The 23016-nt window shown below is 32.6% G+C and overlaps 1 protein-coding gene and 2 long non-coding RNA genes across 15 annotated transcripts in view; 2 read left to right on the forward strand and 1 right to left on the reverse strand.

Annotated features, from left to right (window-relative positions):
* Positions 1–12287, forward strand: part of LOC127709794 (uncharacterized) — an 86384-nt gene extending 74097 nt beyond the window's left edge. For all 4 annotated transcript variants that reach the window (XM_052215438.1, XM_052215443.1, XM_052215461.1 and 1 more), the window contains 5 exons: positions 6690–6785; positions 7795–7953; positions 9658–9753; positions 10129–10267; positions 11961–12287. In XM_052215438.1, coding sequence (XP_052071398.1) covers positions 6690–6785; positions 7795–7953; positions 9658–9753; positions 10129–10267; positions 11961–11974 — 504 coding nt within the window. In that variant the 3' untranslated portion in view covers positions 11975–12287. The remainder of the gene's footprint in view (positions 1–6689; positions 6786–7794; positions 7954–9657; positions 9754–10128; positions 10268–11960) is intronic.
* The window catches only part of LOC127710157 (uncharacterized), a 460084-nt gene that overhangs the window by 109003 nt on the left and 328065 nt on the right, over positions 1–23016 (reverse strand). The gene's annotated exons all lie outside the window — the stretch shown is intronic.
* On the forward strand, positions 6–6683 carry LOC127710096 (uncharacterized). Of its 10 annotated transcripts, none has more exons than XR_007985939.1 (3): positions 6–1981; positions 2025–2502; positions 2589–6683. It is a non-coding gene; the product is annotated as an uncharacterized LOC127710096 (long non-coding RNA). The 10 variants fall into 10 exon arrangements; XR_007985995.1 differs by having other exon boundaries at positions 2025–2153; XR_007985968.1 differs by having other exon boundaries at positions 2025–2110; positions 2288–6683.

The following is a 23016-nucleotide window of genomic DNA, read 5'->3' on the forward strand; positions in this document are numbered from 1 at the left end:
TAGAATGCAAGTGGAGATAACTTTTCTCCTCCAAGTGAGAATAGCGTTATATTCTCAACTTCATTGCTTAATATCCTGGAAGACTAAATTTGGAATAATGAGCAACGAAGTCATAGTAATTCCTCGATTAGAGAAATACCAAGTTCATGCATGAATTACTTTTAATTGAATTAATGTCTTATAGTATGTTTTGTGATTATTAAAATGGGTGAAAGCTCCTTCGTTTGTGTCAAAGAAATCTTTTCCACTTACTATGAATAAGATTAACAAATAATCAAACTGAAAGCAGGAAATATGGTAAAGCCATTTTAAAGTTTAATAGACAAAAGGGACTTTTACATGAGAAGATTTTTTTTTTATTTTCGTCTCTCTTGATTTTGAACAAATAACAAATTTAGCAAAAAAATGCATAAAAAAATCAATGTTCCAAGAGTCTCTGTCAGAGTAGCGCATTATTATGTCAAGCAAAGCACTGTGTCAATATTCATATTAAGTGGAATAGAAATGCATGCATATTAATATATCCCAAAGTAATTTCTGTCTATTTCTGGTTGCGACACTAACTTTTTCCATAATTCTTCCTATGTTTGTGAGATAATGTAAACATTTGCGAGATAAAGTTTGCGTTATCCCTCAAAGGTTTGCGGTATCTCGCAAAGGTTTGTGTTATAACTCAAAATTTGAATTATCTCACAAAAGTGTGCAATATAACGCAAACATAGGAAGAAATGTTAAAAAAAAGTTTGTGTGTAATACGCCTCCATAGGAACTGGTACTTTCATGCATTTAGTTTTTTATTATTATTTTTTTTAATTAAGGAGATTTTCGTTGTTAGGGGATAGGATATCTATTTGGCTGATTTTACCTTGTATAATCCACAGATCCAAAATATGATATTTGTTTGTCTCTATTGGTTGTTCCTCTATTTTCTCAGATAAGATTGTTTGTCTCTATTGGTTGTTCCTCTATTGTCTCAGATAAGATTGTTTGTCTCTATTGGTTGTTCCTTTATTTTCCCAGATAAGGTTGTTTGTCTCTATTGGTTGTTCCTCTATTTTCTCAGATAAGGTTGTTTGTCTCTATTGGTTGCTCCTCTATTTTTTCAGATAAGGATGTTTGTCTCTATTGGTTGCTCCTCTATTGTCTCAGATAAGGTTGTTTGTCTCTATTGGTTGTTCCTCTATTGTTTTTTCTCAGATAAGGTTGTTTGTCTCTATTGGTTGCTCCTCTATTGTCTGTGATAAGGTTGTTTGTCTCTATTGGTTGCTCCTCTATTGTCTGTGATAAGGTTGTTTGTCTCTATTGGTTGTTCCTCTATTTTCTCAGATAAAGTTGTTTGTCTCTATTGGTTGTTCCTCTATTTTCTCAGATAAGGTTGTTTGTCTCTATTGGTTGCTCCTCTATTGTCTCAGATAAGGATGTTTGTCTCTATTGGTTGCTCCTCTATTGTCTCAGATAAGGTTGTTTGTCTCTATTGGTTGTTCCTCTATTTTCTCAGATAAGGTTGTTTGTCTCTATTGGTTGTTCCTCTATTTTCTCAGATAAGGTTGTTTGTCTCTATTGGTTGCTCCTCTATTTTCTCAGATAAGGATATTTGTCTCTATTGGTTGATCCTCTATTGTCTCAGATAAGGTTGTTTGTCTCTATTGGTTGTTCCTCTATTGTCTTTTCTCATATAAGGTTGTTTGTCTCTATTGGTTGCTCCTCTATTGTCTGTGATAAGATTGTTTGTCTCTATTGGTTGCTACTCTATTGTCTATGATAAGGTTGTTTGTCTCTATTGGTTGTTCCTCTATTATCTCAGATAAAGTTGTTTGTCTCTATTGGTTGTTCCTCTATTTTCTCAGATAAGGTTGTTTGTCTCTATTGGTTGTGCCTCTATTTTCTCAGATAAGGTTGTTTGTCTCTATTGGTTGTTCCTCTGTTTTCTCAGATGAAGTTGTTTGTTTCTATTGGTTGTTCCCCTATTTTCTCAGATAAGGTTGTTTGTATCTATTGTTTGCTCCTCTGTTGTCTAAGATAAGGTTGTTTGTCTCTATTGGTTGTTCCTCTATTTTCTCAGACAATGTTGTTTGTCTCTATTGGTTGTTCCTCTATTGTCTCAGATAAGGTTGTTTGTCTCTATTGGTGGTTCCTCTATTGTCTCAGATAAGGTTGTTTGTCTCTATTGGTTGCTCCCCTATTGTCTCAGATAAGGTTGTTTGTCTCTATTGGTTGTTCCTCTATTGTCTCAGATAAAGTTGTTTGTCTCTATTGGTTGTTCCTCTGTTGTCTTTTCTCAGATAAGATTGTTTGTCTCTATTGGTTGCTCCTCTATTGTCTGTGATTAGGTTGTTTGTCTCTATTGGTTATTCCTCTATTTTCTCAGATAAAGTTGTTTGTCTCTATTGGTTGTTCCTCTATTTTCTCAGATAAGATTGTTTGTCTCTATTGGTTGTTCCTCTATTGTCTCAGATAAAGTTGTTTGTCTCTATTGGTTGTTCCTCTATTGTCTCAGATAAGGTTGTTTGTCTCTATTGGTTGTTCCTCTTTTGTCTCAGATAAAGTTGTTTGTTTCTATTGTTTGTTCCTCTATTTTCTCAGATGAGGTTGTTTGTCTCTATTGGTTGTTCCTCTATTTTCTCAGATGAGTCGGTTTGGTGGTAATTGGTGTGATCTGTTGTCCCGTCCACTTTTTTAAAGTTATTCCTGTTAACCTTTTTATGTATTATTAATATTACTGATATCATTTTACAGTAAGAAGGGTTTATTTCAGATTAAGACGACATAAGTTTACGTATGTTCAGACCGGGTGCGTCGACAGTGTAAGCGTTTTCTGCTAAGTATGCAGAACGACACTCATATATTTATAAGTCGAAACTGCATTCAATAGTAGTTAAATCAAAATGGTAAAATATATAAATTATAACATGTAATTTTATGCTCAAGATAAGACTTATGTTCTTCGGATGTTTTAAAGGGGCATTAGCTACGAGATATGAAAAAAATTAGAATATGATTTTGTTTGATTCAATCATTAATTAAAGTGAAATAATGAAATAATTATTCGCTTTTAGTAGCCAATTTGGTTCAATTTTGTCAAAAATTCAAAGAAACATCGCTGATGAATTATTCACTTGCAAGTGAATAATTCGACCTCATTGAATCCGTATTCATGTGACCTTCAATTTAACCAATTCGCTAGAGATTGGTTACTATAAATAAGAAGATGTGGTATGAGTGCCAATGAGACAAATCTCCATCCAAGTCACAATGTATAAAAAGTAAACAATTTTAGGTTAACGTACGGCCTTCGCATGTATTAGTCGTGTTCAGCCATTAAAGGGAAAAGAATGTCAACATTGAAAGTGAAACAAAGGTGCATTTCGTTGACTGATTCGATCCACAAAAAAATCATTCTTATACAGGTAAAAACGACAATTAACTTATTTTTTTAACGTATAAAATGAAATCAAACAGACCTAAAATCCAATTGCATGAGGTCGCTATCTTTTTTTATTTATGTTTATGTTTATATCGGGTTATGTGACCGTCGGCAGTCTTCGGAGGTCATCTCGATAGTTAATTAGATGGCGTCTAGACTAAAATACACACGAAATTCTGATGTGTATTATCGAGTACATGCATTGTTAACTGTTTATTTCAGACTTATTGTAATTTGGATATACTTTTCAGTATGTTATAAATCAAATATGAGAATTTGAGTCAAATCGGTGAACATGAATTTGACAGCTAATGCCCCTTTAATAATGGAAGTATCACTTATTGTCTTTTTGGTTTTTTTTGTTTCTGTAGATATTCTTAATACCATAAAACTTTTTTAAAAAGCGTGTTGTTAATTAGAGCAGATGAATAGAGAGGAAAACAATGGTGTTTTATTAAAGATTAAAATCTACAAAGGTTTATGCACCAGATGCACATTTCAATTTCAACGGATAATCTTTATATGAAATGAACGTTAGAGAACCGAACCAAACGGAAATGAATGATAAAGTAGAGGCAAATCCTGTTGAGAAATTACTGACGGATGTGCGATCCTTTATCGACAAATTGAATATCTTAATTCTGTCACTTAAATGACATACAATTATATCTGCATGTTAATGCAAGAACGAATGTTTAAAACTACTGAGCAGTACTTAATATCAGAAACTAACAGTCCACAAGGAATGCTAACGACCCAGTGACAATGATTGTTAAATGGCACGAATTCATCGCACTAGACGCGAATTTAGCTAGTGATGTTCGAGGCCACTTTTTTTGTGAATCCGAAACCATCATAATTGAAGATATTAACCAAATCATGAAATGCAGCTAACAAAAATGGGAAAACTGCATTAACACAAATTTTAATGTTTATGGTGATACTTGAGACTGATAAATTTTCGAAATTCTATATCGCTATTACAAATTTAAATGTCGACTCAGATGTCATCTTTCGAAATACACCACTGTTACGGATAAAAATCCATTATAAAGTATGAATGTAATGATTAATAGCTTTTATTCACAAACCTCACCCATATAAGCATACATTATATCTATGAGCTTTTAATTTCTGTAAAAAAGCATTACCTTGAATTACTTGCTTTCTTTCAGTGACACAAGTTTTAAACTGTTGGAGTTCTAACAGAATAATAAAACGCACAACAATTTTCTGTTTATTTTATCGGCAGTTAATTATTTTTATGCATGAAATTAGATATTTATTCGTTTAGTGGATTTGTGTGTGCGTTCAAGTTCATGTGCAAGGCATTTGATTATTTAGACAGTTGGTTCTTGATTTGCATTTGTTAAGTATTAAGATAATTATTAACGATCGGTTCTGAAGAGGGATCATTATTTTTCTACCCCAGGTAACTTGATATAAGGTTGAAAACTGAAGGCTGTGTTTTTTCAAATATTATAAAACATCTGAATATTATTCAAATAATTTACATCACCACAAAATCTGCTGAAAATTTATTTGAGTTTGAAGTTAGTTTTACTTATGCTATGACAAACAAAGTCAAAAATCAAATAAATTCATACTACAGAATTTTACTGCAACTGATATTTATCATTGAAAGTAAATGTATCATAACTAGTGAGCTACACAAAGGCAAATATGCAAAGAAATGTTCAAACAAACCATTAACCCAAAATCTGAAAGTTTGCATGTCTTTAAGTATATTTTGTAAATATATTTGTCCACCTAATTATTTTCTTTCTCCCTTTCAACATTTGTAATGGTCTTTGTGAGGAGCAGTAGTTTTCTGATGTTTAAAAACCTTAAATTGAAAAAAAAAAGAAAACAAAAAGGCTAAAAGAAAACGCACGGAAAGGCTGCATATAATCTATTTTAGACGTGTTAAGATATACAATTTTCATAGTTTGTTACATGTAGTTGTAAAGTTGTAATTTATAAATATAAATGAGCAAATCAAGTTATTCGCCTGAATAACATACACTGTGGTGAACACACACACAATAAGCATGGCCATCCTTGCAGTTCAAAACCCCCTGCAAAGTAATTCACAGCATACAACCTATGATGAAAATTTGAAGCATCGCTTTTGCTGCTAGTTTTATCAGGAGATCTGCAGTACCCGGTCTTCGATTTATTGTGTGTTTTGAACATTTGGTCATGTTGTTTTATAACCTGTTTACAGTTTGTGATTAGCCCTTGTTAAACTTGACTTTTCGAACTATTGACTCAATTGATCCAATATTTGTGTATCTAATATAAACTTAATTTATATACATGTATCATTGTTTAATCATATAGATTTAGTTTTTTACGCCAAAGTAGAATACTTATGATGCATTAGCAGACAATTAAGTCATTCAGCGAAAAATACCGTGGGTTGCTTTTCACTTAGAATAAGATAAATCGTTGAAAATTTTATGAACTGATGGTTTTTTTTTAGGGGAGTTATTTTAGTTTAAAAGAAAAAAAACTTATTTTCTGGTATGATGCCTTTGAGAATAAGTATTTAGCAATGTTGATATGAATAAAAAAAAAAACATATGTGGGGTATACCCAAATGAGACAGCAACAAGATAACTCATAAAACCTAAGTAGTTTATCAGGCCAACATATGGTCTTCCGCAATGTATAAGTGTCTATACAATAAGTCCAGATCCAGCTCGCCCAGAGTCTAGAAACGTTATCTGATAAGCATTTGTGATAAAATCTCCGTATTGGTTTTGAGATAACAAGACTTGGTAAAAAGGGATATCCATTAACATATGCATACAGTTAGATGTGAGTTTATCCAATCGTTGTTCTTATTTTTTCTGCAATCCAGACATATGTTAGACTGAGTTTTATTTAGTTTTAATGTATATAGATTGATGTATTTTGTAGTTTTCTGCTATGAATCATAACAGGATTAAGAATATATATTACTGTCTCCCGCATTATTTTAAGAACAAGTGAATGATGGTTAAATGACTTATCAGTCTCAATTTTGAATTCTTATTCATTTTTACCGGATTCTAAATGTTAAACTGTTCAACCTTGTAAATTTATATTAGAGGAATGAGTCAGAAAAAAGTAATGAAATTCAACTCATACAAGCTATAACATATTTTTATACAACATTGTTACTTTGCATTCAAAAACGATTTCACAAATAGTATGGTGAAAATTAACGGTATATTAGTATGGAAGTTTTAACACAATTTCTTGTGTCTTTCAATTTAAGGATGAATTTACAACAGAACATGCCAACTTGCTGTTTGGTGAAAACTGCAATGCCGCAACAGCTTTTGAGGCATTAGACAAAGATGGAAATGGTGAAGTAAGTAGTTTATAATTTATTGACAATGAACAGTCGTAGACCTACACTTTTATTGGAAATCAGCTGCATAATTATTTCTAATTTGTAGAAATAAATATGTTATCATTCATACTGTGAGTATTTGATATTGAGTTCTACAAAGGCATAACTTAAGCACATTTCTTAAAACTTTTTCATGTAATCATATTTTGCATCACTTTTTACATCGCGATGACCGTGAGAGCATTCCGATGTATTGCTATCGCCTAGATTTCCATTACGTAACTTTCGTTTTGGGTTTGTAACCGATCTATAAACATGATAAATACGCGGATATTAACGAGTGCAAACTAACATTCCTTACCGTTTGTTATAAATACATCTCTTCAATGAATACTGATAAAAATATTTTTGTTTAGAACATAAATTAATAATATGAAAATGTTTATATATATATAAGTAAACAATCATTGATAATATCTATGCACACGTACAGAAAAATTGTGTTAAAGCATGCGGAAGAATATTTGAAGAACGTTTTGCGACAATCCCGGCAAGGACCGGTAACTCTGTAATTGTTTTTGCGGGAAAATATGAATGCCTACTCATATCCAATCTTTTAGAAAAATCGAATTTTTACAGAAGAGTGTCCACCATGCACTTGCACTGCACTATTATTAGAATAGTAGAATAGAATGATATACAAATAGATAGCACGAACTTGTCTCAGAAAAATATATATCCTTGCACATTAACCCCAGTTTCAGGTACAGAGATGTGTTTTTTTTCTGTGACAAGTGCTTTTGACCATCCACAAGAACTTGCGGTCATCCGATGTTCAGTACTTCAGTACTTTGATTACTGATTTACAAGGTTGTCTTACTAAAGATACTTATCTTTTAAGAATCGTAATTGTTATAAATTTAACTCATCAAAAATTCTGTAACAATTTTTATTAAGTAGAGAACTTTTCAAGGTTTTATGTACCAATGTAATATGACAACATAACATAGTTCACTTTATTTCACAGATTCAGTACCATGAGTTAGTGAACTTTATTCAAAGCACTGGTATATGTCTGCAACAAAGATTTCTTGGATATCAGAGGAAGGATATTACTGGACTATTTTCATTTTTTGACACTCTACAAAATGCACTACTTACCAATGTGAAAAGGGTATTTGTAGAGGTAAGTTACAAATGTATTTCAATACAAACTTGCATCACTCTTGTATTGATTTATAGCCAAATATGCAGGAACGATATTACACCGCTTACTATGAAATGACAAAATGAAAATTCTAAATATCTTCTAAAATCGATAATTGAATATCAAATTCCAAAATTTGGTGCAAATACAAATATAACTTTTTTCTTTGTATTCGCTTTGAAGGTTGCCAATATTATATGACAACATGTCTTTTCTTTTGACTTAACTCCTAGCTTAAGTTTTTTTTAAGATCTGAACAAAAGTTTTCAACCTATGATAACGTTTAGTTGTGATATGCAAGATTTTCTAGTGAAAATGGTGTTTTGATGAGGCCATAAAAACTATGCGTCTTCCTGTCTTCTTCCAGAAACCAATGGTGGGTTACCTTGATACATAACTTTAGTTTTGAAAAATACCTAAAATAGACTATATAGGTAAAATGTCTGATTTTTAACTGCACTGAACCAAAGGTGTCTGGACCTTAACGGTTCTAAACCAGAAATATCTATAAAATGTTTTAGGGTAGACACTTAGAGTAGGTAGGGATGCAGAAAAAATTTTAGCTGTGCTTAACCTAGAATAGAGAATTTACGGTAGGTAAGGAGACCGGAAACAGAACTATATTTTAATGTTGGCTTGATTGTAAACTGTTAATTTGTTAGAAACTATGATGTCTTTGGTTTGGTGGGAGTAAAAGTTCCTAATGCTCAACAGTTCAAAAGTCTGCAAAATGGAGCATATATTTTTTTAAGTTTCCTAATTCTTTGAATCCAAACCCATTTTCTGTCCCTCTATTTGTCTTTTATTTTTCACCTGGCCAAAGCAGGTAAATATCTACAAAAATATTTACATCATTGAAACTATTAATTGACCACTAACATGAGTTATTGCCCTTAAGTAACAATTTTGACGAATTTTGAGTTTTTGCCTTTTATTTTGAAAACTATTATAAATAGAATGAAACTGTAACAACAATAATAATCAACAATTCTAGATCTACAAACAAACCAAGATTCTACTTTTAGAAGAAATTACCCATAATTGACGATTATGACGCATTCAGTCTTTTTTCTTCTATATGGAAAACTATTATAGATATACAGAAACTTTTAACAGTAAAATATGACTGAAACTATTTATTGACTTCTTATAAGAGCTATTGACTTCAAAAATGAATTTTGACACATTTAACAATGAAGGATAGTCGTCTACTATCCTATAGAAACGGTTAACAGCGGTTGGGGAACTTGCTAAATTTGGTTAATCATTTTTTTACCTGAATAAACATACATATCGATATAGCAAATTTATTTTATTCTGTCTCCTTGGATAAAAAAGTGTTACAAAAATACTGATTCCAAGGCAAATTCAAAAAGGGGAAGTCCATAAAAACTGACATAATAAAACGCTATCAATCTCTAGTTTTTCACAATTCCAATTTCTAGTTGTTATTCCTACAGGAGTTAGATTTCTTGTATAAGGTATGTAAATAGACAAAGGGAAAAAAGTATTAACAGAAATACCGGCCCCTAGGTAAATTCAAAAAGGGTAAAGTCCATAAAACCTGACAAAATCAAACGTTAGACTATATCAACCAATGATACAAATGAAATACAACTGTCAAAAAAGTGTCATCTGGAAGAGATAACTTATCATAATGGTCTTATGATGAATATTTTATAGGAAAGAGACTTCGACAGAACGGTTGGAATCAATACTGGTCATGTTGGAACATCAGATTTTGTCTTGGAACCAGAAGATAGAGCTTATGTTGTTGAGGTAGGACATTCATTGTCTTTGTTCTCACATTTAAACAATTGATGGCAGAAAGATTAAGAAGTAATGACTACATTTAATGAACAGAATAAGAAAAAGGAACTAAACCAAATGAATATGATACATACAAAAAGTTTTTTTTTAATTTTCTAAACTTTAAATATAACATGCTCAACTGTTTAAAAAAACTGAACGGTTGCTGATTTGTCGTTGTTTTAGAAATACTTAAGTAATTTACATTTTACCCTTGACTGGCGTACGCTAATTTTTGCAAGTAAGTCTAAGTAATATCTTTTTGAAAAATGTTAAGCAGGGTTTGTGAAACAAATAACAAACATTAATATATTGTATTATAGGATATGATTTATATAATTGCAGCAAGGAAGAAGGTCAATGGAAAGTTTTTTGAAGTATTATGCAGCATTAAATAAACTTAAAAAGCAGACGGAGAGTATTTCAGAAGATCCCGGATCAGAAATTGAAGAAACGGATACTCCGGATGATGAGAAAAGACCTTGTACGTATCCTGTTTGTTCTTGTGTAACATGATGACTGTTATCAGGATATGATATTCAACATACAGCATTACAAGATTTTCATTTTTTTACAGAAACTTAACCGTTGAAAACTAATCAGTGCAAACTAGAGTGATTCAGTATAGCTTGACTTGGTAAAAGCACATAAACGTTTAATTAATTGGGTTGATACATAAATCTCCTCACTAATCACTTTTCAAAAACACTAGAAAGATCTTCAATAAAACGGCTGATATTAACGAACATTTATATAGATTACCATTTATTGAAGAGACGATGTTTAAAGATATATGTTCACTTTTAGTCTTCAGTCAAACAGCACAGAAAGTACTTGAATACTACCAAACAGCTCAGCGAAAGATGAATTTACAAGCAATTAATTTGCCATGTCCACAAAGAAATAATTTTCAACCTTTTATATATTATAAAACATTCTCTGAAATTAAATATTCTATCATTGACGTCTACCTGAAAACTATTCCTCGTGATTGGTAGAGCTGTTGCCATAACTTTTAAATCTACGTCTACCTGAAAACTAATCCTGGTGATTGGTAGGGCTATTGTCATAACTTTTACATCAAATTAAACAATCTGCTTATGATACCAATACATGTGTTAATACAAATGCTTTCCTAAATCACAAATTCAAATTATATGCAATGATTCACCAGCTATCATGTGATAAATTAGAATTTGATTTTACCCCTTGGCTTCAATATTTTTAAAATGTCATTTGCTGAAAGCTTATGATGTTATTGCAGTTGCAAACTCAAAATAAAAATTCTCAGGTAAAATTTTAATAAAAATATTCATGACATATTTCAGTACTAGCTGACTTTATATACCTTTGTGTGAAAGACAAACTCGCTTACTGTATTGATAGCTGATGGATTCATAATGTCTTATGAATGTAATGTGTGTTAGACCAGATTTGCGTTTGACTTGTCCGAATGCATATCGGTTCTTTTTTGGAAACACAATCTGCAATTTCGAAAGTTGGCGTTGAATTTTAGACGTCGCTACTTTAAATATTTGATTGATTGTTGTTTGATTATCGTCTAGTGGTAAATGTAGCATGCATACTCAGGACGACTTAAATTATTTGGGAAATATGGCAATATACATAGTTGATGGAAGAACACTTACCAGAAACTATAAATTAAATCGCCTTTTGGTAGAACTGTGAACATTTTGAGTAAATTGCTCCTCAACATTTAATACTGTTGGATTTCCAATACTTATATATGGTTTCAAAAACCAATGACGTAAAATAAATGTGCAAAATGTGCAAATACTGATTCAAGGGCACTTCTGTTTTTGTTTTTTTGTGCGGTTTTTCACCTAGTTGAACGTTGATGTTGAAAGGACAATTTGAAAGTTCACTGCCATCGTTGACTTTGTTTAATATGGTTGATATTAACGGTCTTTTCATTGCAACACTTTCTAGTAAGCAGAGCATTATGTTTCTCAGAATCACATGATTATGTTATTTTAAGCTTAATTCACCAATTGAGACAAAAACACATGTTTTATCTTTAATTCGAAAAAAGACTATAAATGTGAAGGCTTTTAGAATTATGCTAGGTCTATATTACATTCTATTATCTAAATGTTATATTAGTTTTTAAGTTAATTTTATAATAGTTTTTAGAAAATCTTTTTATTTTGTTTCAGTGAACGAAACCTAAGACCAAAATTGCCACTTTAATGGAATAAAATGGGTTTTTTATCGGACATAAATAACTGACCGTATACGGTATGTCCTTTAGAATTTCAGTGAGTTTAAATTCAATGGACACAAAGAAGGAAGAATATGTCTAGATATGTCTAGAAATACTACTGACAGTTTTTAATGCATGGTACTTTACCATTTGTTACACTGTGATTTAATTGTCATACAATTGTGTTGACTTTACAGAAAATCATTACATGTATGTTAATTTGTATTCGTTCTTATAAATTATGTTTTTGCAATAAATTCAACTAATGCTAATAAGACCATATCAGCTATAATCATCACTTCTAGTCCGTACCCTCTTACAAACATCCGAATGTTGACTTACATTTTATTCAGAGGCCTAATTTATCGATTTTTTTAAGTTGCCTTATCACATCTTCTCTTCTTTCTGGGTACAATCGAATAGTTTTGGAATTATAGGTGTGCACCAATTTTGACAAAGAGTAGAATCTTTAGGTAGTTCATTTTCATCACAAAAAGTATTTATTTAGCTATTTTTGGAATGATATATTTGTTTCAAATAAGAATGTGCATCTAGTAAGATTACCACGGTTTGTTTACATTATAGGATATTTATGCGTAAGATACCGATTCGTGCTTCTAGAAAGCCTTGCATCAGGTACCCTTAAAACCGTTAGTTAGAAACCTAAAATATCAATAAGTTTACCGATGTTATCTACAAAACAAAGAGAATCATAGATACAAATTCCTTGTAAGAGGTCATACAATATCTTACTTTTAAAAAACCTCAATGATTCCAACCACAATTGCACAGAAAATGATATCTTCAAAAAGCTTGAATTTTGATCGATAAAATTAAGCGTATTTGTTGAGTTTGACAGACAGTCGATATTCAAATAGATGAACCATTTTGCCAAATTCTTTAATATCGTTTCATACATATTGATGATTATAGAAACACAAGTGTCAATAAGACAACCATCCACACCGGTCTGCAATACTCGGATGAAAGCCTTACATCCCTCAACAATGATCAAAACTCAATAATCAACATTACACGGAATGCTTTGATCTCATATATATCCCAGTGAGCTTGTAGTTAAGGATGCTACCGTAACTAGAAGATCTGCTTCATTATCGATCTTTCTTGATATAGATACAAGTGGACGACTTCAAACTAGAATTGATAACAAACGTGATGATTTCAGCTTTCCGTTGTTAACTTCTCATTTCTCAGCAGTAACATATCCTCTGCCCAATCTATCGCGTTTACATATCTCAATTGATATGTTACGCTCGTGCAGGCTAGGTTCACAGTATACGGACTTTTTTTGGAGAGATGTGCTTCTGACACAAAAACACCTCTAACAGGGCTATGAAAACGACTGATAGAAATCAACATAACACAAGTAATACGGTCACTACCACAAATTGGTTCTATACTGGTCTTAAGGTATTATAATAGTCCTCTGATATGTAAGTTTACCGATTGTGTCTTATTCCCTATTGTGACTTTTTTACTGAGTGTGGATTCGCATGGCAGATGAGGCTTTCATAAGCAGATGACGATTTCCCTCTTGATGCAACCAGTCTCATTCCTTCTAGAGTTTCCTTTCGTTTTGTGTTTTGCCATGTATGGTCTTAGTGGATTTATGAGTTAACATCGATAAATTAATGTTGCCTCTAATTTACCGATGTTCAAAACTAGTAAATCCATTTTGAATATACAAATCAAGAGAGATAGCGTTCGTGAGTATCAAACCAAAACGGCCAAAACAGAACAGCCATAACTGTCTACGGTCAAAGTCGAAAATAACTGAAATCCAGACGAAACAATATTTCATCCATTACGGAGCATCGACTATCCCGATTAGCAAGGAAAATAGGAACAGTTGACACATTAAATTATCTTGTCCATTATTTATTTAATGTCAGTAATACTTGAATATAATATAAAAGTTTCGAACAGTGAAGACATAAAACCGATGATTTCATGTTTAAAATATTCTTGACCTTCCATGCATAGGACTGAGAACCCGGCCTGTCTAACTAAAACAAAATACCATTGGAACCACAGGAGCTTTAAAAAGAGCTCAATGTCGTACGTAGAGTCTAGTGTATATGCATGTCCACTCCTTATGAACAATCCAAATACCAGATTTTGTTGATTTATTATAAATACTGACTGCATCCAGTAACCGACCAGACCACTCATGTGTGAATATGGGGTCAAGATCACATTAAAAATGTAAGACGGACACATACAACCAACAGAGGATTCAACTTTAGAATAAATGATATGTAAAGAAGTTATCTAGAGAAAGACTTGAACCTTCCCTAAGGCAAGTTGTCATACGGCCCATGTTAAGGCCCTTTTGGTTATTGATCTCTCTAACGTTTTATAGTTCTGGTCACGAGCGTATCTGTTAAAAATGATTACAGAAACACGTGTTGTACAAGCTATACCCACAGAAATCTTTTTATCGGTTTTTAAAAATAAATAACCAAAATGTTTGTGTTTGTCTGTCTATTCATAGTTACTGATAGACTAATCTAATCCCCCCCCAAAAAAAAACCCAGACCACAGGAGAATTAAAGAATGATTAAAGTGACATATTAATGTCAGTGTCAGACGGGCATATGCTTACTTTATCCACATACACGCCTGGTAAACCATCAAATCTCAGCCAAATGGTTAAGCGAGAAAAAAGTTTACTGGCACATCCTGTTGAACTTTTCTGGTATAAAGTATCAAAAATATACATAGGGAAGGTCGACTTTTCGTCAATTTATTGTCAATCTGTGAATTTCTTGTTAAATAGGAGAATGTCATGACATAGATAAATTAATGAGAGCTTGTCTCGTTCATTACTCGGACGGTGACGGGACCAATATAATGTAAACTGACATCGGAATCACTTTTTCCCCGCAGGTAAGTGAGGCCAGCTCAGTGAGTTTTTGACAAAATGACAGTGATCTCACCAATAAAGTTAACGTAATAGTTATACACCGAGGGATAGGTGTGTCTGGATAAGAAACCCCGACGGCTGGAATCCAGACACGCCGTATCCCGAGGTGTATAACTAACTTGCACCCCATGCTAAACCCTATATTTCTTAACCTTGATTACTAAATGAAAAAGAATGGATAGCTTATTTATTTACAATATCAAACCATGATTTATAAGATTTTTTTTACATGAAACCCCACTAGTAACCTTACTTTGGCTATTTTCGTTCAAACTTTGACAAGTGAGTAGATTTTACAAATGTCAAAGATGCTGTTTTGCATATTCCCGTTAAATCCTTGTGCTAATATGGATCAGCAGGTCAAGGTTGACCGGTTCGTGCATTTTCATTACAAAAATGAATACATTCATGCTCCTTGTATGCAGTTGTCAATATGGACGGGTGTAAGACGGACGACATTTTGAGTCAAGCGTTGGGTTTGGTAGAAGAGACTAAAGATAAAGGCAATATAATAACCCAAAGTACTTACCTGTATCAGTTTTATGAAGGTAATCATAAATGTATTTTTTATGTTACGGTTTTATAACCCCCCTCTCTATTATCAAGTATAAACAAACATTCATATTCGGACATACTGAGGATAGGTGTGTGTGGATTAGAAATACGAGGACCGGACACGCTCAACATACAAAAATGTAGATTGAATATTTAGGAACTCCCTTTTTTGTGGGGCAATCCAGGGGTGGAGGTCCGGGAGTTAGAAGCTCCGTTTTTTTAAAGATCAATGCTTAAGAATAGAGACATATGACCAGGATCAGGGGCGGATCTAAGGGGGGGGGGGGGGGTCCGGGGGTTGGAACCCCCCCCCCCCCTATTTTGTGACGATCAGTGCATTTGAATGGGGAAATATGGTTGGAACCCCCTTTTTATCCTGGGTTGGGACCCCCCCTTTTAAAAGAGGCTGAATCCGCCCCTGGGGATCAAAAGTTTTACCTTCAAGCAAAGGAGTATTTAAAGGATTTTTTTTTATTCTAAATAGATGCTTAATAATTTGAATTTCAAATAGCGAAACAATTTTAAAAAAACACATGTTAGGAAATTTAAATTGAATTTCCTAAAATTTGGTTTTTTTTATATCTTGAAACAACTTGTAGTGAACACTATTAGTAATTTCTTTTGTTCATTCTATTTAAAAAAATAATCAATTTCTATTGTTATGAATAACAGTGGACTGTGTTTTCGGGATGTAGAAGCAGGGGTTTCCAGAAACCCCGCTCGTCACACCCTGTGGTCAAAATCCATTGTTCTTCGTTACAATAGATCTATTCAATTTACACTTGTTTCAGAAATAGAAACTATGAAGTATAACAATAGAACTGGGGTGTAAATTTATATCAGTATATAAGTATTCTTCTTAATCAATAAAAACGTTTAATAACATTTTGTTCTATTTCTTTACGAATATGATTTTATTAAGCTGAAAAAGTTCAAAAGTGTGTCGGGTTGAGATTGTCGGGTATCGGTTGTGATATTCTGTACCAAATTGAGATTTTCTGTCAAATAAAACTTTCAACTAGCGAAGTATCGGATACGACCGTCAAAATTCATAATCTTTTTGTATAGCGGGTTTCATTTTGATATGTTTCTAGTTTTAACATTAGATTTATATGGAGCCTTGCTGGTCTTGTACAGATACTAAAGAGTTGTGGTTTTTCAAAGTCTAGCTGACCAAATGGAAAGTCTAGCACTGAAGATTTAAAATCTAACGCAGAAGATATAAAGCCAATCGTGTCGATATAAAGTCTAACGCTGTACGTACTAAGTCCGGCGCAGGTGGTGTAAAGTCCAGCTCTGTAGAAGAAAACTTTCCGAGCTTTAGATGCAAAGTTCAACTATGACTGTCCAGTTCAGAAGGGGCCTTAAGCTGTGATATGGTTATATGATTGTTTACCATATGACTCTCTGGAACGCAAGGAATTGAATGTAGAAGAATTTAAAGTTTCATTCTTAAGAAACTTCCATGTTGTATTTACAGCATACCACCACAAAATTACTGGCTGCTTTGTCGGCCGGTACAATCACAGACCGCTTTGCGGTTACTTGAAGTTTGTTTCTTATTCTTGAAATAGGCGTATATGCACTCTTTTATTTATTTCTTAATTATTTTCAAAATGTGATATTCGAATATCCACAACATTCATACATTTATTTAAATAAAAGTCAAGAGATTTTTTATCAGGTTTTTCCCGTTTACACAATGTTCACAATACGACGAAAGAGCATCTTTTATGACCTGACGACACGGTTTCCGATCTATAATTTTAGATGGAGGACGAAATTTTGGTCCTTTTTCAAAAAGATTTTAACCGCGAGTGGTTAAAATCTTTTTGAAAAGGGACCTAAATTTCGTCCTCCATCTAAAATTACAGATCGGAAACCGAGGTCTTAAACGATACTGAGACCTCCCGTAATGACATGGCCATAGGGATCATATATTTAAAATTCGACGATTCACTGTCTCAAGTTAGAGGGGTATTATTATCTACACTGACGTCTTATGAAACGAATAATTAAAAATTAAACTTCTGCCGTGTTTTTGTATGTATACGAAATAATAGGTGGTTCTGTGTTATCAAAATAGGGAGGTATAAAGATATGAATGGTAGAGTCATTGAATATACTAAAGAAGTTTATAAAATCTATACCTCATTAATATATTTAATTTTCAGAGAATGTCTTTTATGATCTACAGGTTTATAGAAACGCGGGAACAGCCTATGGTGACAAAAAGCTGTAATTATACGTGTACATTCATAGAGTGAGCTGAAAAACGAGATTGTGTCACACTCCTTGAAAATATCATGTAATTTACTTATTGGTATTTGACCAAGTTTACATAATAATTGATGCCTATACGATTGTTTTGAAATATAGATAGATCATCAAGTGTATAATGTATACGATGTTTAATTCGTTGATGTCGATTGATACACATACCATGATACCTATTATTATAAAATTAAGAATGGAAACGGGGAATGTGTCAAAGAGACAACAACCCGACCACAGAGCAGACAACAGCCGAAGGCCACCAATGGGTCTTCAATGCAGCGAGAAACTCCCGCACCCGAAGGCGTCCTTCAGCTGGCCCCTTAACAAATATGTATACTAGTTTAGTGATAATGGACGTCATACTAAACTCCAAATTATACACAGGAAACTAAAATTAAAAATGATACAGACTAACAAAGGCCAGAGGCTCCTGACTTGGGACAGGCGCAAAAATGCGGCGGGGTTAAACATGTTTTTTGAGATATCAACCCTCCCCCTATACCTCTAGCCAATGTAGAAAAAACAAACGCACAACAGTACGTACAGTAAAACTCAGCATAAGAGAAGTCCGAGTCCGATGTCAGAATAGGAAACAAAAGAAAATAAACAAAATGACAATAATACATAAATAACAACAGACTACTAGCAGTTACTGACATGCCAGCTCCAGACCTCAATTAAATTGATTAGAAGATTATGTCTTCATCATATGAATATCAGGCACAATCCCTCCTGTTAGGGGTTTAGTATTATACCGTCATAAAATATATGAGAAGAACATAACCCGTGTCATGCCAACAACTGGTTTTAGAATAAATGTGTTTAATTCCGATGCAAAGACCCTATAAGTGAATTAATATTAAAGCCAAAATATGCAATCTTTAATGACCTGACAACAGTATCGTAACTATATCCCTTCTTAATAAGTCTGTTTAAAGGTTTTGTTAGCTTTTGAGGTGAATACTGACATTTTTGTGCTTTGTAAAGAATATTACCATAAAAGATTGGATGTGAAATACCCGAACGTATAAGATATCTGCATGTTGAGTTATATTTACGAATGATGTCCTTATACCGATGATAAAATTTAGTTAATGTTTTGACTAGTTTATGATATCGAAAACCCTGGTGTAATAATTTTTCAGTAATACATAAATTTCTCTCGCTAAAATCTAATACGTTGTTACATACACGAGCGAATCGTACAAGTTGAGATATATAAACACCATAAGATGGTGACAAGGGAACGTCACCATCTAAAAATGGATAATTAACGATAGGAAATGAAAAATCATCTCTTTTATCATGAATTTTTGTATTAAGCTTCCCGTTAATGATATATGTTGTCTTTTATCAACAATATTTATAATATCATTAGAAGAAGTTTTAGATATGTTCCCTTGTCTCATTATATTGTTATTTAGACATTCGCTTAATCCAAGACAGTTCAAAAATTTTGCGGAATCTTCAAATTCTTAATGCGATTGCCCTTGTTGTTTCTGGATCGTTTCGAGTGGTCTGGATTTTATAAATTTAATATTGTGATTGTGTTTTCCTAAATGTTGATAAATTATACTTTGAAACTTAGGTTTTCGGAAACAGAATAGATGTTCCTGTGTTCGTCTAAAAAATTCCCGTCCTGTTTGTCCTACATATTGTATACCATACTTTGGCTATGTTCAAGTAACCAGATAAATGAGGCTTTGGGTTTTTCACGTAATGTCACAGGAAAAGGAGAGAGAAAAAACTCTCCCGTTCACTGTTGACCTAACAGTATTATTAGAAGATACAGGTTAGTAATTTCTGTGGGTATCCACGTGCATGTGTATGTAATAATCTGACTGCAGCGGCATTGCCACCTTTGACACAAGCCCAATTTCAATGAATGGATAGACCAGGTATTTTTTTCAGAGTAATATTACGAATATAGACGTCATAAGCAAACATACTTTAGGCGAGAAAACAATCAAGCTACCTGTAATCTGTATATCTTAAAAGAAAAATAATAATCAGTTAATAATATTGCCGAAGTTATTTCAACTTTTGTCAAAAACTAATTAGATTAAATTCTAATGATAAAATGTTAATTTTGTTGATTTTTAATTTCGACACAAAAGATCTGATTAAATATTTTGCTTGAAATGTTTATGATTAATTTACAACACTTGGTTATGTTTATGATTAATTTACAACACTTGGTTAACGAAGTAAATTTTTTTTAATTGTTACATTACAACTAATTTTACATAATTCGACAAACCTTTTTGGGAAATATATTTGTGTTTGCTGCATATTGCTCAGTAACACTGCTTGAGTATGAGGGTAAGTCATTCATTTAAATGATTATCGTATTCAACTGATTTTCTGTTTATCAAACAGTGAGCCAGTTAATCTCCTTTTATAAGATAACGGTGTAGGCGAGACCGTTGATAGTATTTTTACTATAAGATAATTTTACGGGGTATCGCTCATAACATCACTGATACAGCTATTTCAATCATAATGCAAAGCGGATTTTTTATTCTCAGTATGCTTTGATTAAATTGTTAACGATCTTACTATACTTGGTCCTGAAATATTGATGTGTGTTTACATTTTAAACTAACTCAATTAGTCCTGTTTAGGGGTTTGTGATTTTACATGTGCAGATGTTTAAGGAATGTATTAGGGTTAGACAAGAGACACCTACATATGTGATATTGAATTATTTGTTTTTATCACCGATCATGACTGATCATTAGACTAAACGTGAGTAGAACAATATTTGTCTCCAGTGCAGCAGGAATTGAATATCCTTCCGAAGCACCTGCGATCAGTCCCAGTGTTTTGGCGGAATCGTGTTGCACAATTTTTGGCTGATTTACGTAGTATTACCGGTATTGGACTGATGTTCATTCTATGTTCTTTTGTGGTTTTGTTTTGTTGTTGTTTTAATTTTGTGTGTTTTTGTTTTTATTTTGACCATAGTATTGTCTGTATTTTGTTTGACGTATGAAGTTAATTTATCAAAGTCAGAATAGAATCGTTAATCCAAAGAGGTATGGCCAATTTTACCTGACATTTCTTAACACCGGAGCGATTTTTAAAAGTCTTAAATTTTTGATAAAATTCAAAATATCAAGGCTTTATCTGTGATGTTTGAGTATTGAACAACACTATGTCGCATTGTACCCCAAAACACTGCAATTTTGATGGATTTTTCACATTCTGAGTTGATCTATAAAAAAGAAAAGAAATAACAAGGACATTCTTAACTAAAACCAAAATAATATCGGAGGTATCAAATAACCAATTTGAGATACGAATAAAAGGAAGATGTATGGTATTTGTCAATGAGACTGAAACGACAAAAAAAATGACATCAAGAGAACAGCAAAGATAGATAGACGTCTATTCAATAAACCAATCTCTTAATCGTCCCCTGTCTACACAAGTTGTGGAAAAAAAATTAAAAGAAACTATCAAAAACCTGCCATGATCACCTAATTCTGCAAAAACAAAAACAAAAACATTAAGATCTGACGTAAGACAACAACTGACGGGGAACATGCTCTTGCATATCGTATCGAGTCATATAGTTTCTGGTAGATGACATGTCACGTTTGACACAAGAATTAGACGACAAATGCCTAAATCATTGCTTTTTATTATAGATTGTAGTTTTTAGTCGCACATCTGTGTAAAAATTTAGACATAATCTTCTTAATACTTTCGTATTACCCTTTATTCTAAGTTCATATGGATATATGAGATGTGAGCACTCACTGACACATAAATTTAGTCTGAAAAGACACCAGAACGCCACTTTGTATGTGTTTATTGCTTTGAAAGCTTTGTCATACAGTAAAAAGGTTACTGCACAGATAGTGATGAATAGCATTTACCCTCACAATATTCTACTTTGGACAAATTTATATTTCCGTGCATTAATTTCATAATATTTAAATTTCAGACACTTGACTTTTGTAATATTAAAATGAGAAGTACGAATATTGTTGGAAATATGGTACCATTGATGTTCTATTTTTTCGGCTGAAATTATATATTACTTAATCCTTTCAGAATACAGCACGAAACGGGTTTGTAAAATTCTTTTACAACATTTGGAAATGCCTGGTGAGCATTTTCTCTAGAAAACAGTCGGATACAAATACAAGTATATGTGACAAATGTCTTGATGCAAGAACAAAAATATCAATAGCCAGAAAAGAATATCTGAAAAAAATGTTGGATGACGAAGAAAAAGAGAGAATTCTGGACGCAGATAAAGAGGAAAGTTTAAATCAAAGTAAGGCACTATTTCGTATTCTTTTCATTGGAAAATTAGTGTTTGAGATAATGATATCAAATATGTAAATGTTATAGGGTTTTGCTCATTGCTAAAAGCCATACGATGCATTTGTTTATATCCTTGTCCTTTGTTTGTTTTGTTTGTTTGTTTGGTTTTTTTTTTGGGGTGCATAGTTGTCTCATTGGCAATCATACGACATCTCCTTATCAATATTATCATAATGTGAAGTTTTATCACTGAGCATTTGATTGGACTGAAATGTGAAAAGCTCAAACAGATCTTATAATAAAAAAGCCAAAGATTTTTAAATACAAAATTGTAAATGATTAATTGCCGATGTTTTCCAATGTTTTACGAGTTTGTGTTGTTTTCAGTTGTCGCATCTGTTCTATGGTATGCACATTTTTATCATTTTCAGTTGCAGTATCTGTTCCAAAGACCAATTAAAATATCAAAATCAAGTATTTAAAATAGACTATCATTATTATAGTGATTTATATTTTCCAATGTCACAGTGTTTTTTACTTACCATGGTTCAAGCAGACAAAATATAATCAGATCAGATTAGAAAGCACTTTTATGTGACCTGATAAAAGAACATAAAGATGTTGGTTAACCTTAATTCGTTTACATTTGTAAACGGTGAGTTCGAAACATGGCAATCATGATAATATGATCCTTCTACTTTGACATCTAATTTCTCTTATTTGTTCACTATTTTCACATTTCCCAACTGATTGTGAAAAAATTGTTCTCCTCACTAGTGAAATATCTGTTCTCGGAAATGATTGGTCGAAATTTAATTATGACGTCAAATTTTCTTGGTTTCTTCTGAATTTCCTATTGTGAAGTCATGGAAAAAGGCGACCATGCCTGATAACGTCACATATAAAGAACAAAATCTTTCAGAAGGAAGGATAAAAATCATTAGAGAAACAG

Source organism: Mytilus californianus, unplaced genomic scaffold (genome assembly GCF_021869535.1).
Source record: "Mytilus californianus isolate M0D057914Y unplaced genomic scaffold, xbMytCali1.0.p SCAF_1, whole genome shotgun sequence".
Lineage (NCBI taxonomy): Eukaryota > Metazoa > Mollusca > Bivalvia > Mytilida > Mytilidae > Mytilus > Mytilus californianus.